This window comes from Antechinus flavipes, chromosome 2, assembly GCF_016432865.1.
Source record: "Antechinus flavipes isolate AdamAnt ecotype Samford, QLD, Australia chromosome 2, AdamAnt_v2, whole genome shotgun sequence".
NCBI classification, from domain to species: Eukaryota; Metazoa; Chordata; class Mammalia; order Dasyuromorphia; family Dasyuridae; genus Antechinus; species Antechinus flavipes.
In genome coordinates this window covers 361,420,310-361,439,938 of record NC_067399.1, presented here as the reverse complement: position 1 = coordinate 361,439,938, position 19,629 = coordinate 361,420,310, and the positions used below count along the sequence as shown (strand labels likewise).

General features: G+C 33.1%; 1 protein-coding gene across 5 annotated transcripts in view; it reads left to right on the top strand.

Annotated features, from left to right (window-relative positions):
• LOC127549809 (UPF0461 protein C5orf24 homolog) overlaps window positions 1-19,401 on the top strand; it is a 124,861-nt gene extending 105,460 nt beyond the window's left edge. For 3 of the 5 annotated variants that reach the window (XM_051978165.1, XM_051978168.1, XM_051978173.1), the window contains 2 exons: window positions 17,119-17,199; window positions 19,085-19,401. In XM_051978165.1, the coding sequence (XP_051834125.1) occupies window positions 17,119-17,199; window positions 19,085-19,180 (177 nt within the window). In that variant the 3' untranslated portion in view covers window positions 19,181-19,401. Of the gene's footprint in view, window positions 1-17,118; window positions 17,200-19,084 lie in introns of those variants that run through there. The other 2 variants (XM_051978169.1, XR_007950721.1) reach the window with 2 other exon arrangements.
• The last annotated feature ends 228 nt before the right edge of the window (window positions 19,402-19,629 follow it).

Sequence of the window (19,629 nt, the reverse complement as noted above, 5' to 3'; positions counted from 1 at the left end):
GGGTGCTTTGAAATACATAAAAAAGGAACATTTTTTAAAATTGCTGAGATGTTTGAAGTTTGTTTGAATTTTTTGGATTAGTATCTATTACTATTAGTAGTAGATTAACTTGTATAGTATCAGGCCATTTTGTTCTAGAGAGACATTGTTGTATTCTGCCACCAATATCTCTCATTAAGTTTGCTTTGGCAATGTATTGCTTATCAAGGTAATATTGGAATAAGAATCAGAAATTATACTCAGAAATTATTGAAAGAAATGAGTCCTAGTTTAAGATATGAGAGGAAAAGAATTACTTGAAAAATATAAACTTCTTTTAAAATCCATTGACTAGATTGTATTGTGAATAAATGGAATTTATAGAATTTATGGGAAATCTATATATAATGTTATGAATTCAAATTTGGTGTTGGTAGTTTGGGAACAAATACTTTCTGCTTAGCTTCTTTGACTATTTTTTTTACCCTTTGACCCAAATGTCTTTTTTATGACAACACTCTGGGGGGATATGGTATCTTTTTCACTTTAATGCTGACCAGTCTGAGAATAAGGCTCTTAGTATTACATTTTTGGAGAGTTTTACTTGAACTTTGAATTTTTCTTGCAAGAGGGCATGTCAAATGAAAACTACATATATATGTGTATGTATATATATATATACATACACATATATATGTAGTTTTCATATATATATATAAAACAAGGTTTTTGTTAATTTTAGTGACCTCAGATTCAGTTTTGTTGAAGTATGAAAGCATGGAGAGCTAGCATGAAATGATAGCTATAGATCTGGCCTTAGCTAAGATGTCCTAGTGTCACATTTGCTTTTTGATATCCTAGGCCAGTGGTTCCATATTCAAATAGAAAAAGATCCTTGCTGGTGTATTTACTTAGAAAACCACAAATTAACATTATCTGTATTATATTATGTTTTTATTTTGTTAAAACATTTTCCCAGTTACATTTCAATTTGGTACTTGGTGAACTTGAGTTTGATACTTCTATTCAAGGTAGTTCTCTAAACTACAAGTTGAAGAGAAAGTGATAACATATTGGTGAAGGGAGTTTCTTCATCTAGGAATTCGAAGTGTAAATGAAATCATGGATCTAATCTCTATATGGATGATAACACAAAGCAGGAACAGTTCTGTCCTATATAGAACTTGCTTAATAGTATGAAAAATATTTCAATGTAAATTGTCATTATTAGAGCAATACAAGGTTCACTGATATTTATATATATTAATAACAGTAAAGTCTTAATCATTATGTGAAGAATCTAATAGTCAAACCCTCCTATCCTTGGTGTATTACTATGCTATCAAGAAGTAGAGAAAAAAATGTGAGCTATTAATAAACTGGGATCAAGAGAGTCACAAAAGACAGTTTTAACAATCTATTGGCAAATGCCAATGGAGGATGCTACTTTGGCCAATTTTGTTTGTAGAAAGGGACAGAAACATAGTTCTGAGAGAATCTCTGAGAAAGAAGTCCCTAAAATTGGGGAGAAATATAGTTCTAAGAGGACTTGAGAGAAACTAATACTCAGAGAATAGTAGTTACTGAAGATAGAGATGTCCAAAATTTTCTGCCTCCCAGTATCTCTTGATATATGATTGTTATGAACACTTTAAAGTTGATAGCTGGGAAACTGATTACTATGATTTTAGTGACTATAGGACAGTTGTATATTACCTGTTTATGGCTTTTTGGAAAAAAAAAAAAACGCCGCATGAATTTAGATTTCTCATTCGAAGGTAGAGGTGAGTCACTTCTTATAGATATATGATCCTTCAAGACAAGAGACAGTCAATGATAGAAGAAACAGAGCAGAGACCCAAGCAGGGTAGAGACAAGAGGAATGGAGACTGTTTCCTGCTATTTGAAAGGAGTTGAGCCTGCCAAAGTTCAGCTAAAAATAAGGCTTATAGAAAAGCAGCTGAAATGAGAGCTTGAAAAAGAGTTTAGAGACTATATTGCTCCATGGCTGAACCTGACTGAAGGATTATTACTATTATTGTTTCTATTATTGTTATCACAATATTAGATGGTAAGCTTCTAGAGAGCAGGTGTAATGGGCTGAGGCTTGAGTTGATGCACTGAGGTCCCAAGCACATGAGGCTAAATAGTAATTGGACCATACTCTATTAATAGATAAGCTTGGAGAGAGAATGGCCCCCACCCACTCTTTGTGCAAGTCCTGATGTGTTGTATAGGAAATGACGATTTTGGTGGGTGGAGGCAGGGGAGTGGAAAAGGAAGAAGTCAAAAGGAAGGGGAGGAGATGGCTCAGTGGAAAGAGCACCAGCCTTGAAGTCAAGAGGAACTGAGTTCAAATCCAGCCTCAGACACTTAACAAAACAGAAAAGTTGTCGAAAGCAGCAAAAGCAAAAAGAAGAAGAGAAACAAATCAGCTAGCAGAGAGAGACGCGAGCTGAGCCAACCGTGGCAATGGCAATCCCAAAAGTCTCTCCTCCCTTTCCTTTTCCACTCCCCTGCCTTCACCCACCAAAATCGTCATTTCCTATACAACACATCAGGACTTGCACAAAGAGTGGGTGGGGGCCATTCTCTCTCCAAGCTTATCTATTAATAGAGTATGGTCCAATTACTATTTAGCCTCATGTGCTTGGGACCTCAGTGCATCAACTCAAGCCTCAGCCCATTACAGCAGGGACTTTTTTTTTTTTTTTTTTAAACTTTCCTTTGTGTTCCTAGTTTGATTTGCTTGATACTTAGTAGTCTTACAAATGGAAGCTGGGCCAATTTGAGAAAAAATTTAGCTATTAGGAACTTATTGGGGGGAGGGTGTTCTTTTAACAGAGTTAGAGAAAAGACTTACTTACATTGCCTTTTACTACTACATAGTGCTTGACAGAGGAAAGTCCAGCTCAAAGTCCAGCTAACAAAGCAGACCTGAATAGCTTTGCAGATTCTAGGTTTATGAGAACTACTTTTGAGAGAAAAAGCTTATTGTAGCAGCTTGACCAAATAGCAATTTGAATAGAGCAGTCAGCAAAGAAGAGGTTTACTCAGCAAGTGACTTTTGGTTTAGATTTTACCTCCCCCAAAGAGACCAAAGATATCAAGGCGTACAGTTGAGAATAGGGCATTGCCCTGGGCACGTGGATTTTCTTACTTAGGTATTCCCTGTTAGATTTCTTTAAGTTTGTGACCATTCTTTCCCATGGACACTGTATACATTTTTGGGAGAGTATGACCCAGGAGAACTGTTAAGTTATTCTTGTTTTACATTGTTTAATAACATTTGATGATTGAGTTAATGTGATTATAGCTTATTTGTTTAAATAAGAAGCATGGGAGCTCAGGAGCAATGATAAATAGTAGACTAATAGTTCCCTCTGACTAATGTTATGTCTAGGATCCATAAAGTAAATTGCCACCTCTGAGAAATCCTACTCTGCTAACATGAGTGAAGGTTGAGGTGAGTGAGCAAGTGTAGAGAAAGGAAAGAGATGAATTGTTGGTAATAGTGGCTATACCTATGATCACACTCATCAACAAAAGGATTTGTGAGTAAGGAAGTGTTATAGTAAAAACTAGTCAAATCCCTAAGGGATGACTATTTTCACAGTTTTTAAATGTTATTTGGAGCAGAAGGTAATGTTAGTGAAATTTTACTGATACTAAGCTTTATCATAAATTGAAGGACATTGAAGGAGACTGTATCAGGCTGAAAAATGGGGCTTTCTATTAGTGGCTGATGATGCAAATAGTGAAATGTAATCAAAAACTTGTTACTGCTGGATAATAAGAAGCTGGATAATGGCTTCTTAGGGAAAAAACGATTCCAATTCTCATGTGTAACCAAAATGCCTGCTTAGTATACAACTATTAACTATAATGCATAGGTTAATTTCTAGCAAAATGAAGAGGCCTTACATTAAATGGTATCCATACATGACCATATTGTGTCCAGACTGTGATTCTTGAAAAAAAATTACAAAATATTATCAGTGGGAATGTACTGTTATGGTACACTAAGATTTCAAGGCTTGGGGAAAGAATAGAAGATAAATTGATAAAGTAATGAAAATATTCTCTACCACAAAGGGAAATTTGTAAAACTTCAGTAAAATTTTATAAAAATTTTGATGAGTTATCATGCTCAACATTGCTGCCAAAAATATCAATTCAATATCTTTCTTTTTCTTTTTTTTTTTTTAAAGGAAGACTATGCCAAGAGTCTGGGAAGAATATTTTTAAGGTAGTGTTTCCAATTTTGGAAGTTTGTATATTTATGATCTTTACAGAGGCAGGAGAGTCAATCTGGGATGGAAGGGGAGAAAGGAAAGGTAATAAGCATTTATTTAGTACTTATGGCTTGGATAATATGCTAAGTTGTAACCTCCCACTGAGGCTACTGATTACCAGGGCCATACATACCAATCTTCCCTGGAAACACATGAAGACGAGCCAATTTTAAGGTGCCAAACAGCCTTTCTTTATTGGTAGTCTCAGCAGGGGTTAGCAGGAAGCAATAGCAAGTATATGTATGTCTCCATGTCTCCCTGTGTCTCTCTCTCTCTCTCCTCCCCATCTCTCTCTCCCCTCCCCATCTCTTTCTCCCCTCCTCATCTCTCTCTCTTCACCTATCTCTCTCTCCCCCCCAATCTTTCTCTCTTCCCCCATCTCTCCTTCTATTCCCATCTCTCCACATCCTTACCTATGGATTCAAAGCTGGTTATTTATATTTACTCTCCTCTGGGATTACCACTCAGCACTGCATAGATGGATTTGCAGAAGGGAGACACCTGAAGTTAGTGCTGTGTCCTAAGAAAAGATGTAGGAAGAGGCACACCCCTCACCATATCAAGGAACCTTTAACTCCTGCCAGACACTACCTCCTGCCTCAGAGGCCAAGCCCCTTTTTACCTCCTGGGTCCACCCTACCAGCTGACATGGCATACATGGCAATTCTCAGAAGCAAAGTCTCTAACACTGTGTTATTATTATCTCATTTGGTCCTCACAACAACACTGAGAAGTAGGGCCTATTTATACATCACCATTCTGTAATTGAGGAAACTGAGGCAGATAGCAGTTAAGTCACTTACCTAGGATCCTACAGCTAGTGAGTGTATGAAATCAAATTGCAATTTAGGTCTTCCTGAGGACAGGTGTAGCACTTTTATCTAGTATACTACCTTGTTGCATAGAAGAACCTTCTGTGGAGATTAAGCAACTTTACTTCTCTTTTGGCATTGCTTTTCCTGCCAATATTGAAAGTTCTTTTGGAGTTGAATATATTCTACCTAAAGCACTTGAGATTTTGAATATATTTTTTTTGTTTCTGCCAATCCACTGTAGAATTTGCCTCTAAAAGTGTCTCTTATGCTTGGCTCATACTTTCATCCTTCAGCCTTGATATATAGTTAAGATGATTCCCTGTTAAATTGATTCGTTTCTTTAGTGAATTTGTACCTTCAAGCCCCGCATTTAGAAATTACTAGTTTGCAAATAATTTTTGGCTGAATTTTTCAAAAGTGAATTTCAATGGCTTTTAAACTAGTTGTCTACAAGAACTAGTATTGAATTATTGATATTTTAGGTTATGATGAAAAAAATTTCATGATAGAGTGAATTAGACCTAAGTTTGGTTTGTCACTAACAATTCCTGCATCCTTGGCTGTTCTGAATTTTGTGGCATTGTGGCAAATTAGGATCTTATATTCTTCTAGCTGTGATGTTGTAATTGTGAACAAAGAGTGTATCTATGTTATGGCCATAGTATGATATATAATTTTGTTCTATCTCAAACATTTTGCTGATTCTGGATACATAAAGAATGTTTATATGTTAGTAAGCCACTAATACCTAGTAAAGGCCTTGTCATATGACACACATGTGCTTGGCAATGATCTTGCTCTGCAGACTGCTTAATAATTTTCATTATTTTTAATTAAAGTTGAAGAAGTGCAGACTCTAGCTGAAATTAAGGTAGGTTGTGTTGCCGGAATCTGGTAATTACTTTAATTGATCACAAGATAGTTTCCTTGATCACCAATTAGACCAAATTGCCGATCATGTTTCAAGACGTGAAGAAATGCCCAAGCTGATTTATGTAATAGTGTTTTCATTTCTAATCAGACATAAATATCATTTCCTTCCATAGCAATTGTATTTTATAAAAGTAGGGTTATGGACCCTCAAACACAAAGGTGATTCATAAACAATAGAGTTCTAATTCACCGAATTAGTAAAGGAAGTATTTAGAGGCTTAATGGAGATTGCATTGGGGAAATTACTTTGGAGTAGTTGGTGCTCATTTTCTGAGAGGGAGATGTTCTTTTTTAGGGCATAATTAAAATAGTCTATAATCAAAATATAAAAGACAGCAGATTTAAAGAACTTATTTATATCAAAGAAAATTGCTTTGCATATAATTCAATATTGCAAACATTGTGTAAGTAGTAAAGTCTTAGAAATCTTCAGTGATAATTGCATTTTTATATTCAGGGTGCTGCTAAATATTTTTCAGCTTTTTACAGGCTTTTTTTTGGTTCTGTTTTTGTGATAGTTTCATAGTTTTGTGGTATTATTCATATTGACAAAAATAAACCAAAAGGAATTTTAAAGAGAATGAAAGCTCCAGAGAAGAGTTGATTTAAGGTTCATGGAAAAACTTTTTAATTGCTGATGGTTTGGAGATTTCCAAATGACAAACTTCATTGGTCTGATTTACCATGATTGTAACACTAACATTCCTCAGAATGGCCATATGACTTAAAAAGTCATACTTCATCATACATTCATTGATTTGTTCTTAAAATGTTTGTAATTTTCCATTGAGGAAAGACTGAAGCTATTATCAACCATTATATGTTCTTTGTTGACCATATGTGTGTTTGAAATGACTGGGGCGCAATAGATCATGGAGCATATACAAACTGTGCTTCAAACTGGTCCTAAAAATCCACCTCAACAGGTAGGCATATGTCAAGAAGTTACTATGAACCAAAATATTTTAATATGAACCAGCTTATGTGCCTCATGAGTTGTGCAGAATCATTTTGCAGTGGAGACTTCATTTGCATGTATTGTGAAATTCAGGGATTCAGGGTAGTCTTTTACTTCTAAGATAATGTACAATTATTCTTTTCAGGAATTTGATACTTTAATTTTGGCTACTCTTCAGCAGCCCTTAGACCTTGTTTTCCTCTTTTCCCATTTACAGTTCTTCTTAAATAACAGGATTGGCTTCATGTGTAATTTTTCACCATTCCTTGAGTGTACTTTCTGTTCAGCAAGGAGTTTTTTCCCCTTTTGCTGAACTTGTTGTTTTAACATCTACCCTTTTATTCCTGACCCCTCCAATCTTTTTCAGGACAGTCAGAAGTCTGACTACTAAGATTGCTAATACTTCATTTTCACTCATCTAAGTCCTATAAAAAGTTTTTTTAATTTGAAAACTATGTATTTTTGAGGATGCTTTTCATTTGATGATTGTTTTTATAGTTGGTTTGTACTGCTAAAAGGGAAGGTGACTCATAGCTTTCTCTTACCACATAGATTAATTGTTCTTTTCTGAAGAAAGTTGTAGGAGTGAATTCTTTTTTAATTATTGATATTTTTGTGATTATTGCTCAAGTAAAAATATTGACTATTGCAGTGGACTCTTTTAACCTAGGGAAAATCCCTAAATTTGAGATCCTACGTAGTCCATTTATTTTTTCATGTTGTATTTGTAATACACCCTACCAATGGATGGTTGTTATTGTCTTTAGTTAAGTATTCTATATCATGGAATGGGCTTTTGAGTAAAGTCTTGCTTATGTTTTTTACTCTTCCTGTATTACCTTTGTCAAGATATTTTATTGTCTTAGTTAACCTTAGTTTGCTCATCTGTAAAATCAGAGGATTGGATTTAGACGACCTCTAAGGTTTCTTCCAGCTCTAAATACTTGACCTCTAATCCTGAATCTGATTTATCAGTGTTTTGGCAAACTAGAAAGATTCAAAACTTATTTTTGGACTTTCATAGTATTTTCTAAGGTCAAGAATATTCAGGGAAGGAAAATATGACTTAGGAAATGTATTTCCTGCGTATTTTCCTTTGAAATACCTAATTTTACCAATTGCCAATAAAATTATTTTTAGTGACCAATGTCTACATGTCTGCTAATGCTAATAATATAAGAAGAACAAAAAGTTCTAGGAATTGATCAGTTGTCTTGTTAGACTCTAGACTCTTTGGGGGTCAAAGACAATATTGACCTTTTTACAGCTTCTTGTGCTTTTGCTAATCTTTTAACAGTGAGTTTGTAATTAGATTGGAAGTTGAACAGAGTTTAATTTTTCAAAATGACATAAAGATAGAGCACTAAATATTTTAAATCATTGTAACTGAAAGTAACTAAAACTGTTTTTCACAATTGATTGCATTCTTTCCTCATGGCAAATGGCCTCCTCCCTCTCAGTAAATTTGAGTTAAATCATATTATAAAATAGTAGAGTGAATGTGTTTCCTTTCTGTATATTACTTATTAAAATGGATTTAGTCAAAATTTCCTCTTTACCTAACATGGAAAATTTTCAGGACTTAAGCTTAATAATAGAAATTAATGAGAAGACATTATTTTGAGACAATCTGTCTTTCCAAGTGATATGGAATAAGTATTGAAATATCATCTTCTTTGTCATTTTCAATAAGCATGTTTGCTCACATGATGCATACAGTTCAGAAACACAAATGTGAAATCCCAAGAATACTAAATTATTTTTTTCTTCATGGGTATAATGAGGTGAAATATTTATTTATATGGATGTAAGAGGTACTTGCTATGGGAATTCTCTAATGTGCCATCATATTCAAGTCTTACATATCTGGCTTTCAGACATAATAATGACAGACTTTACTATTGTTTATGTAAGTCATTAAATAAAAAATTTTTGAAAGGAAACCTTTTTTTCTCAAGCCAAATTTATTCTTTTCTTAGCAAACATAATATATTTCTGCTTTTCACATTTTTTTCTCAGATAAAATCAGCTGCTTGTTTCTCTGTGTCCTGTGATCATCACTGAAGTCCAACTCTCATCTTCTTGAATTTCTTCTATACAAAGGTTCTATTGCTTTTAAATAACTACAGCCATGTATTGGCAAGAAGGACTCAATTAGGCAGTTAAGTGTCTTGAGCTAAATAAACTCCTTTATTTATGCATGGTTAAAATGTATTGTGAAGGTAGGGGATAGAGAGAGGTCCTTTACCTTTTTCTTAAAGTTAATTACTACATTTCCCAACGTAACTCCTCCATCTCTTTTCAGAAAGCATTTCCTTATAACAGAATAATAAAGAGGGGAAAAAGACATTTCATTAAAGTTAATATATTGAAAAAAATCTGCCATTATATGAAAAGTATGACCTGGAGTCAAAGAAAGAGGAAAAAGTGTTTTCCCATATCTCTTTGTTGATGCTAAGGTCAGATTTCTTTTGTAGCCCTCAGTTTCTTTTTATTATTATTACTGTTCTTTGCATATAATTATATATCCAGCTTTTAGTAAAATGCCTATCATGTATAGTGCTTAATAAATACTATGTGAATATAGACATATATATTGTTTTTCTGCTTCTATTTATTTCATCTCATATCAGTTTATATAAAATTTCCCAAGCTTCCTAGTAGTTTTTAATATGATGCCTGGTACGTGACAAGTCCTTTGATAAATGCTTGTATACTGATTACTCAGTGTTCTTAAAAGTGTATGACCTTTTATTGGATTTATATTCCACATCTTGTTTAACAATTCCCCAGTAGAAGATGGGCTTCTATTTTATTTTCAGGTTTTTTTTTTTTTTTTTTTTTGGCTGCCAAAAAAGTGGTACTATAAATATTTTGGTGTATATGCAATTTCTTTGTCATCGACCTCTTTGGAAGGCATATGTCTATTAGTGCAGTGTTGGTGTCAGGGAATAATTCCAAATTGCTATTCTGAATGGGCAAATTACATTTACAATGCATAATTTTGTTTACCTTTTTTCATTATTTCTAATTTTTATCATCTTTGATAGGTGTGAGATGAAACTCAGAATTGTTTTCATTTCTTTTACTTTGAAGTATCCTTTCATATTGTTATTAATGGTTTGTACTTTTTCTTTTGAAAACTTTGTTGAGAAATTTTAGTAATTGTTTTATTGGTGATTTGATATGAATTTTTTCATCCAGTCAATAGCTTTCTTTCCTAAGAAATTAAAAAAATTGATTTTGTCTTTACACTGTCTAAATATCCCCCTATCATCTTCCCCTTATCTCCTATCAGAGAGCCATTCCTTGTGACAAATAATTTTTTCCTTCTTCTTCTTGCAGCATTAATTTTGTTCATTCAGAAGTCTTCCATTTCATTAAATCAAAATCATCTATCTTATCTGGAATTGCTTCTTTCTCTCATATAGTTACGAATTTATCTTCTATCCATAGCTGAACTAAAACATTCAGATCACATATCCACTTTTAGTTACATATTGTATGATGTAAAGTGGCTGTTTAAATTTAATTTCTGTCAGACTGCTTTTCATTTACTTGGCAAATTCTTTTCAGATAGAGAATTCTTTTCTTAATAATGTGTTTTTTGTTTTATTGAACTTTAGGCTTTTGAATCAGTTATTTCCTAATTCCTTGTCTATTACATTGATCTGCATTTTTTAAACTTAAAAGCATATCATACATACATCTAGTTTAAATTTTAAAAATTTATTTATATATATAATATAAATATATTAAATAAATGAAATCAAACAAGAATTTCCATAACATAGTAGAATTAAAAAAAGATGGTTGCACATGAAATTTCAAATCTATTACATATAACTTATTATTCCTTATCTATCATCCATTTATTTATTTATTTATTTTGGCAGGGCAATTAAGGTTAAGTGATTTGCCCACAGTCACATAGTTATTATGTGTCAAATGTCTGAAGCTGATTTGAACGCGGGTTCTCCAGATTCCAGGGCTACCTAGCTACCCTTTGTTTCTTTTAAATATATATAATATGTATTTATTTTATTACTATTATATTTTATTTTATATTTTAATTATATTGTTACATATACTACATGTTATATATTATATAATTATAATTAAAATATTAATATATTACATATTCTATATAAACTATGAAATATATAATTTATATATAAAATATATAATAAATATTTTTTCCTTACTACCAAGTCCTTCCTTAGAGATGGCTTCTTAACTTCAGTGATTTTCTATTGTCTCTATGTTTAGTTTTTAAAGCCCTCTATAACCTGGCCCCAAACAACTTTCTAGTCTTATAGTATTCTACTGTCACTCCTGTACCTGTATCTAGCCAGAGTGACTCTCACTGTTCCTCTGTGTGACAAATTTTGGGGCCTTTGCAGTGATTGTTTCTCATGTCTGGGATACAGTCTTTCCTTACCTTTGCTTCAGAGTTGTTCTTCTTCTTTTTTTTTTTTTTTCTCCAAGCTGTAACTTAGACAACATTTTCTGCATGAAACAGTTTCTGTTTATCTTCCCCTCCTCCTGCCCCTCCCCCCAGTCTATTTTTGTATTTTTACCTAATTTATTGATCTTTCTCTCTTTTGTTTTTCTTTACCTCTCAGTTAAGTGGGTAGTTCAAATTCTTATCTTCCTCCATTCCTATTTCTTATGTTTGTTAATTTGCTTTCTTTTTTAAACTGCATCTTTTTCTAAGAATTTTTGTTTTGTTTTGTTTTGTTCTCTTCCTTAATTCTTTTCCAGTTGTTACTAAAATTGTATTCTCTGATTTTTGTATTATACCTTCATTTTACAGTCTCATAGAATTTTGTGATCCTAAATGAATAAATGAAAAAGTATTAATTGCTTGCCATTTGGTAAGCATTGTGCTAAGAACTGGATATATAACAAAGAATTGAGACCAGGCAAGTAATATGATATAGAAGCATCATCTTGTTGTAGAATTTATCCTATATCCTAATTATAGGACCCAGTTCTGCCTTCTCCCCTCTCCTTTCTTCTCCCTCCCCCCCCCCCCCCCCATGATTTTTTCCTCAAAGATTATGCCATGTCATTCTTGCTGTGGTTCCATGACATTTGGATTATTTATTTCTGGTTGCTTGCAGTGATTTTTCCATGATCTGGGAGCTCTAGAAGCTCTGGAATTTGACCATAATATTCCTGGGAGCTTTCATTTTGATTTCTCTTTCAGGAAGCAATCAGAGGATTCTTTCAATTTCTATTTTATTTCCTGGTTTTAGAATAATAAGGTTTTTAGAATAATAGAATAATAATAAGAAAAATTGATAATTTCTTGAAAGATAATGTCTAGGCAATTTTTTTTGAACATGGCTTTCACATAGTCTAGCAATTATTAAATTATCTCTCCATGGTCTGTTTTCTAAATCATTTGTTTATTCTGAGTATTCATGTTTTCTTCTGTTTTTTCATTCTTTTGATTCTGTTTTATTGTTTCTTAATGTTTTATGGAGCTTCCACTTAACCAATTCTAAATTTTAAGAAATTATTTTCTTCAGGTAGTTTTTGTAACCTTTTCCATTTGGCCACTTCTACTTTTTAAAGAGTTCTTCTCTTCAATGAATTTTTGTATATCTTTTTCCATTTGGTCAGTTTTGCTTTTTGAGTAGTTCTCTTCAGTGGGTTTTTGTACTTCTTTTACCATTTGACCAATTTTGTTTTAAAAGGTGTTTTCTTCGGTATTTTTTTGTACCTCCATTACCAAGCTATTGAGTCTTTTTTTTCACGATTTTCTTGCTTTACTCTCTTTTCTTTTCCTAATTTTTTTCTGCTTCTCTTCTTTGATTTTTAAAAATCCCTTCTGAGCTTTTTCTAGTATTTCTTTCCGGGCCTAAAGCCAATTAACATTTTTCTTTGACACTTTGGACATGGTATTGTATTGACTCTTGTGAGTTTATGTTTTGATTTTCTCTATGCACCATAGTAATTTTTAGTGGTCAAGCTTTTTTTTTTTTTTTTGTTGTTGTTATTATTTGCTCAATTTTTTCCAGTCTATTTCTTGATGGCATTAACTGGCAAGTTGAACTCTACTGCCATACTGAAGGCAGTACTTCATTTTTTTTGTGTAGCTATTTTTATAGTAGCTCTGTGGGCCTGTCAGTTTTTGGCTCTTTTAAGGTGGTATAATTTGAGGAGAGGCATGGCCTAGCCTTTGGGCTGTGAATATTCACATATTCTTGCACTCCTTTCTGTTCTGAAACAATGACCAGAGTTTCTTGTGTCTGTAAGCTGTGTAGTGTTCCTTCTCACCCTGGGACAGAAATCCATAACGGGGAGTCAATGGGAGAGACTACCTAGATGCTTATACAGCATGAAATGTATTATCCTCAAATTGGCTCATTTATTTCTCTTACAGCTATTATTTTAATGATCTTCATCATCTGAGAAGCCTTTGCATCTAAACAAGAAGTTTCTTCCGTAGAACCGACTACTACTATCGAATGACTCTATGGTTGCCCTCCCCCATACCATATTTGAGCAACCAGTATTCATTAAATCTTAAAACAAGAAAGGAAGGAATCAAACCCCCAAAAAGTTGATTTCAAGTCAACCCCATAACCATTATGACTTTCTCAAAAAGATATTAGTAACCACCATTACATAACTTTGCCATAGTTAAATTATAGGTTTCAGCCCTGTATATCTTATCATGCCTTATCTTATACAACTGAGCTTTCAAGATGCTACCTCTCTGATTATAGAAGAGCTTATATATTTTCATGATCACACACTAATAATCGTCTTCTTTTTTTAATTTTATTTTAATATCTTTTTATTGATAGCACGCATGCCAGGGTAATTTTTTACAGCATTATCCCTTGCATTCATTTCTGTTCCGATTTTTCCCCTCCCTCCCTCCACCCCTTCCCCCAGATGGCAAGCAGCCCTTTACATGTTGAATAGGTTACAGTATATCCTGGATACAATATATGTGTGCAGAACCGAACAGTTTTCTTGTTGCACAGGGAGGATTGAATTCAGAAAGTATAAATAACCCGGGAAGAAAAACAAAAATGCAAGCAGTCCATCTTTGATCAATTAAGGCTCTCTTTATCGAAGAGATCCACTTCCATCAGAATACATCCTCAAACAGTATCGTTGTTGAGGTATATAATAATAATCGTCTTCTTAATTAGCTCCCTAGTGCTTTATGTATTAATTCTTATATTCACAACATAATTAACCCATACTAGCACCATAGACACCCAAGAAGTCGAAACCATTTGAACAATTATACCTGCAGTTATTCTGTGTCTTAATTGCTCTACCTTCCCTTCGCATCCTTTATATAATAGATGAAATCTTTAATCCTTACCTTACAGTCAAAGCTATGGGCCATCAATGGTACTGAAGCTATGAGTATACTGACTATGAAGATCTGTCATTCGACTTGTATATTGTGCATGGATGATGAAACAGTCTTGCACTCTGTGGCAGCAAAGGGACTCTTATAATCTCCTTTTGACTGATTGTTGTCTGATCCCATTACTATCCATGAATTAAGAGCTCTGGAAATTGCTGATTAAGTTGACCTTAAGGCTTGTTACTGTATTGATAGGGCACTGCATGTGTTAGACTGATCTCTCTCTCACTTTCTGGTAACAGACCTTTCCTGCTAATCTTCTAGGTCATCTTGACCTGGAAAATTATTTCCCTCTATCCTTTTTGGATTTTGCTGCCCCAGAATTCATCTTAAGGTGTGATTTTAAAATGTTCTTTGGAGGGGAATGTGGATAAGCTTGGGCTCTGCCTTTTTTCTTCCATATTGGCTTTACCAACAAGAGGTGAAATTCTAATGGGAGAAAACATCACATCAAAGGAAGCTGAAAATGTAGTCAAGGGAGAGATATCTCCAAGGGATCATTATAGAGAAAACAGAATTAGAAATGGTGCCATGAGGTGAATGAAAACATGTCTGGCTTTGGTGTTTTCTTTAAAAAGGAGGTTCTGGAACAAATCAGCCAATCAGAGGAATAGACCACTGGGGCAAAGTATACTTCTGGTATGAGAAGTGCAGGGGTAGAATCAACTTCCAAGATGAGGATGGTTCAGTGACATAGTGGTAGTTCAGAGAATCAGGAGGGAAACTGGAGATGGAATGAAGAGGAATAAATGCTCATTAATTGAGAAACAAATTTAAAAATGATAAATTCTTTTAAATGATAAGTTCTGCTTATATCATGGATTAGATAATTTATTTCATATTTTTTCCTTAATACTTGTATTTATTTTTCTTTCCTATGCTTTTATTGATTGTTATATTTTTCAAGTAGAATATTCTGTTTGTGCCTTTCCCTTTTCCTCCTTCCCATTTCTTAAATGTTTTTCTTTTGTTCAATGTCTGCCTTTTATTACTGATATCTAGGCTTTAGTTTTCTGAATATTTCATTTTGAGGTTGTACTTAAGCTCCCTTGTTTTTCATACTGTACTCTTTCATTTGTTTTTCAAATTTCTCTTTGCTGAGAAATAATCTTACTCAAATTTCTTTTTCTTTATATTTGAAAATCTTTCCCATCTGCTTGCAGAATTTGTTGTCATTGAAAACTTAACTATTTCATGTTTTATATTTCAAAACAATATACATTTAAGATTCTAAATTTTGAGCTATATTCATTTCTAGTTTTTATTATAGATTTAGTTTCTCTTTTGAATCATGAAATTTTTTGTTTTTGCTCTGAACATAAGAATTCATAAAGTTCTATATTTAATCAGATATTAGATCATTTTTGTTTGTCTTAATATAATTGTTTAGAAGGAACTTAGAGGGGCAGCTAGATGGCACAGTATATAGAGCACTGGCCTTGGAGTCTGGAGGACCTGAGTTCAAGTCTTAACACCCCCTACCTATGTGACTCTAGATTGCCTCTCAGTTGCCTCTCAAAAAAAAAAAAAAAAAAAAAAAAAAAAGAGTACTAGAAATTTCTTTGAAAATTGAGTACTCATCTTTGTTTTTGTATCCTTGATTTATTTGTTTGTTCTCTGGGCTCTTTTTTTTTGGGAGGAATTTTCCTCCTGAAGTCTTTTTCTGACTGCTTCCCTTTTGTTGATTGGTATATTCCCAAGATTAAGCCACAGACTTGTCTCAGCTCCTTCACACTTTGAAGGATTTAGAGTTTGATGGTCTAGCCTTAAATGGCCTTTCGATGGACAAGACTGGCATTGGCTGAGTCTCTTTTGAGTGCTAGAGCAGCTATGCTGACTTCCCATCACACGTTCTCTCTCAACTTTTTTTTTTTCCTTTTCATGTCACAGCTGAAATGTTATGTGTCATTTTTGCGGGCTGTAGTAAGGGTGCATATACAGAGTGCCTACAGCCTAATAGGTCTCAAACCTAAGCTTTGGCCCTCTGCAAAGATAGCATATTTTCATTACTTTCCTTCCTTCTTCAGTGGTTGGGTAATATTGGTGAATGGTTCTTGTTGCCAGGTAAAAGTATTTTGGAAGAGTGTATATCAGTAAGAATCCAAAGGAGGGTCCAGAATTCGGGATCTAGATGTTGGTGGGGAATGCTGCTGATTGAGCAGTCACTTGAAGGATTAGAACGGAGTGCTCTTTTTCGTTGTCCTAAGAATTCAGCTGTAATTGCTTTATGTCTGGTGCATAATTCTTTTTTTCCTGGAGGGTGAAAGGGGGATGGAGAATGAGACATTTTACTGGACATATTGTTAAAATGATTAAAGAAAAACTTTTAATCCTATCACAAAAATATTATTTAGGGAGGTTCATAGGTAGATGGGAAGAATTCTTTCACAACTGGCATTTTGCTTTTAAGTCTACTGGAAGGGCTTAAAAAACTTTGTTTAGTTTATTAACTGATAATTTAAAAAAAATTCATGTAACTTATAGAAAAATAGTTCCTTTTACATGTGTGACCAGGAAGTAAGCTTTTACAGTTGTAGATTTTAGACATAGCCGTTAAAATTCCTTGTCATTGTAGCTCCTATATCACCATAACCCTGAGGAGATTACTTTTTTTTGGGTATTTCTTTTAGTTTTTTGTGAAGATTCTAGTAATATCTTTTATTTGGTTAAATTTCTTTTTCACAACTAATTCAGTGCTTGAGAAAATATGAATACTTACTCATTTTTATCTCTTAGGCTTTTGGATTTATGTCCCGGGTTGCTCTACAAGCAGAAAAGATGAATCACCACCCTGAATGGTTCAACATATATAACAAGGTGAATTCATTGGTTTATTTTTTTGTGATTGTAAATACATATTTTAAGCAATCAGTTTTCTTGCATTCCTTTATTTTACCTTATATGGATCAGTGTACATTAGAAAGCATTTTCTGTTTTGATTCTTTTTTAGTGTGTTATCGGTCTTTAGTTTTAAGAGGATATGTACATATATATGCGTGTATATTTGTATGTCTGTGTATATATAAAATATTCATATGAAGATGTTTATGTGTGTATATATACACATACACAAAATAAATATGAAATTATTTCCAACAACCCACATTCTGTTATGTCAGTAGAGAGAGATATATGTACTTTTTTACAGGTATTATCAATGACAATTAGATGACTTGTTGAATAGAGTGCTATACCTTAAGTTAGGAAGAGTTGAGTGAAAATACTGCCTCTAATACTTAACTTTGGACAAGTTACTTAACTTGTCTCAGTTTCCTTAACTGTAAAATGGGGATAATTTGGATGTTGTGAGGAAAAATATGCTTAGCATAATGCCTATCACATAGTAGTCACTAAGTACTAGCTCTTTTTCTTTGCTGCTGCTACTATCTCTTCCTCTTTCTTCAGAGGTTGTAGATCATGTGTATTATTTCAATTTGCTAATATTTGTACTCATTCCTTTATGTTATATTTTTCTTCTGTTGGAATTAATCAAGTGTAGTAAAATTAGGTCCCACTGTTAAATGTCAATGTCTGATTTGCAGGCAGGCATTTTTCTTAATTTATTTTGTTTCTTGTTAGCTAAATTTCTGAATAGGAGAGAAATTACATAATGCAATTGATTTTAATTACCACATAGAAGACACTTTACATTAAATGGCACATAGGGCTTACAATTAAAAGTAGTTAAACTAAAAGCTGTTTGCCTTTCTTAATGGTGATTTCAACTTCAAAATCTTATCTTTTAAAATTTCCAAGGTGCTATGTTTCCCCTTTGGTAATCATTTTTGTAAAATGGAAGAAAATTTAGCAATTGGTAGATTGTATAGAACATGAATAGGTATTTCTGAAGTGGCACAGTGGATTGAACACTGGAAGAACCAAGTTCAAATCTAGCCTCAGACACTATCATAGCATGACTTTGGCTTAGCTATTTAACTTCTATCTGCCTCAGTTTCCCTCAGCTGTAAAACAGGAATCACTCACCTCATAGGATTGTTGAAACAAATGAAATAATATTTATAAAGCACTTAGCAAAATGCCTAGGTATATATGCTGAGTCACACATATGGTTCCCTAGAAGTTCATATGGAATGATCTGTTCATGATCTATACAACTGATAATAATATTAGTATATATGTTTTGTTGGAGTCACTCATAACAGCCAGATATTAGGGTAGATTGTTTTCCTAGATGCTGCTACTAATGAATAAAATTATATTTCATTTATCATCTAGTCTACAAAGAAGTGACTACTTTTTCTAGCCCTCTCTCTCTTTTTTAGAGATGTGCTTTTAAATATATAAATAATTAAGATGCTACATTTTTATTTCTCTCCCTCAGTAACCTAATTAAACTTAGAGGTCTGAAACCCTGCTTAAGTGACTACTTTTTTTCTTTTTTCTCAAGAGGAAAAATTGAGACTGTGGCAACTAAACTGACTTTACATGTGCAAAAGTGTTTTACCCCAACTCAGATGTTAGCAACAAGGTACACTTCACCTTATAATAGAATTTCCTTATTTGGTTTTGCTGTGTTTAGGAACTATAGTTACTTTCATATAATGCAAATATATAAAGTACTTTTAAAAAAGCTTCTTTGGTCTTTAAATTATGTGAACATTTAAGGTTAACAATCTGTCTTACTAAAAGATAGTAAAGAGAGTTTTCTTTTTTCTTTAATAAGTTATTTTCTTTCCTTTAGGTCCAGATAACTCTTATTTCACATGACTATGGTGGACTGACCAAGAGAGATGTAAAACTGGCTCAATTTATTGATAAAGCTGCTGCTTCTGTTTAATGTCTTGCAAACCACATGAAAATAATGCCAAAACCTTGACTACAAAATATGTTGAAGGCAAATGTCTGAATTTACCTTGTACTAAAATGAAGATGTTTTACAATAAGGTCTTAAATATTAAAATGATTTGAACTTTTGTCTGTATCAGTTTCAATCACACTTTTAATATACTAGTATCCCAGTTAACTTTCATACTTAATAATAAAAAGTAAAAACCATGATCTTGAATGTCAGAAATAATTTTTGGAATATTCAAATTTTTATCTGACAAATTGGACATTAAAAACTCAAGCCAGAAGTTTGATTTTTGCAAATATGTTGGTATGTTTGAGAATATTATATAAAATTTGAAAAAAATTTATGAACTCTCAAAGTAAGGATATTACTTTTAAATCATAATTTTAATAAAGTTGAAGATCTATCTTGAATGGAAATTAACCCCATCTAAA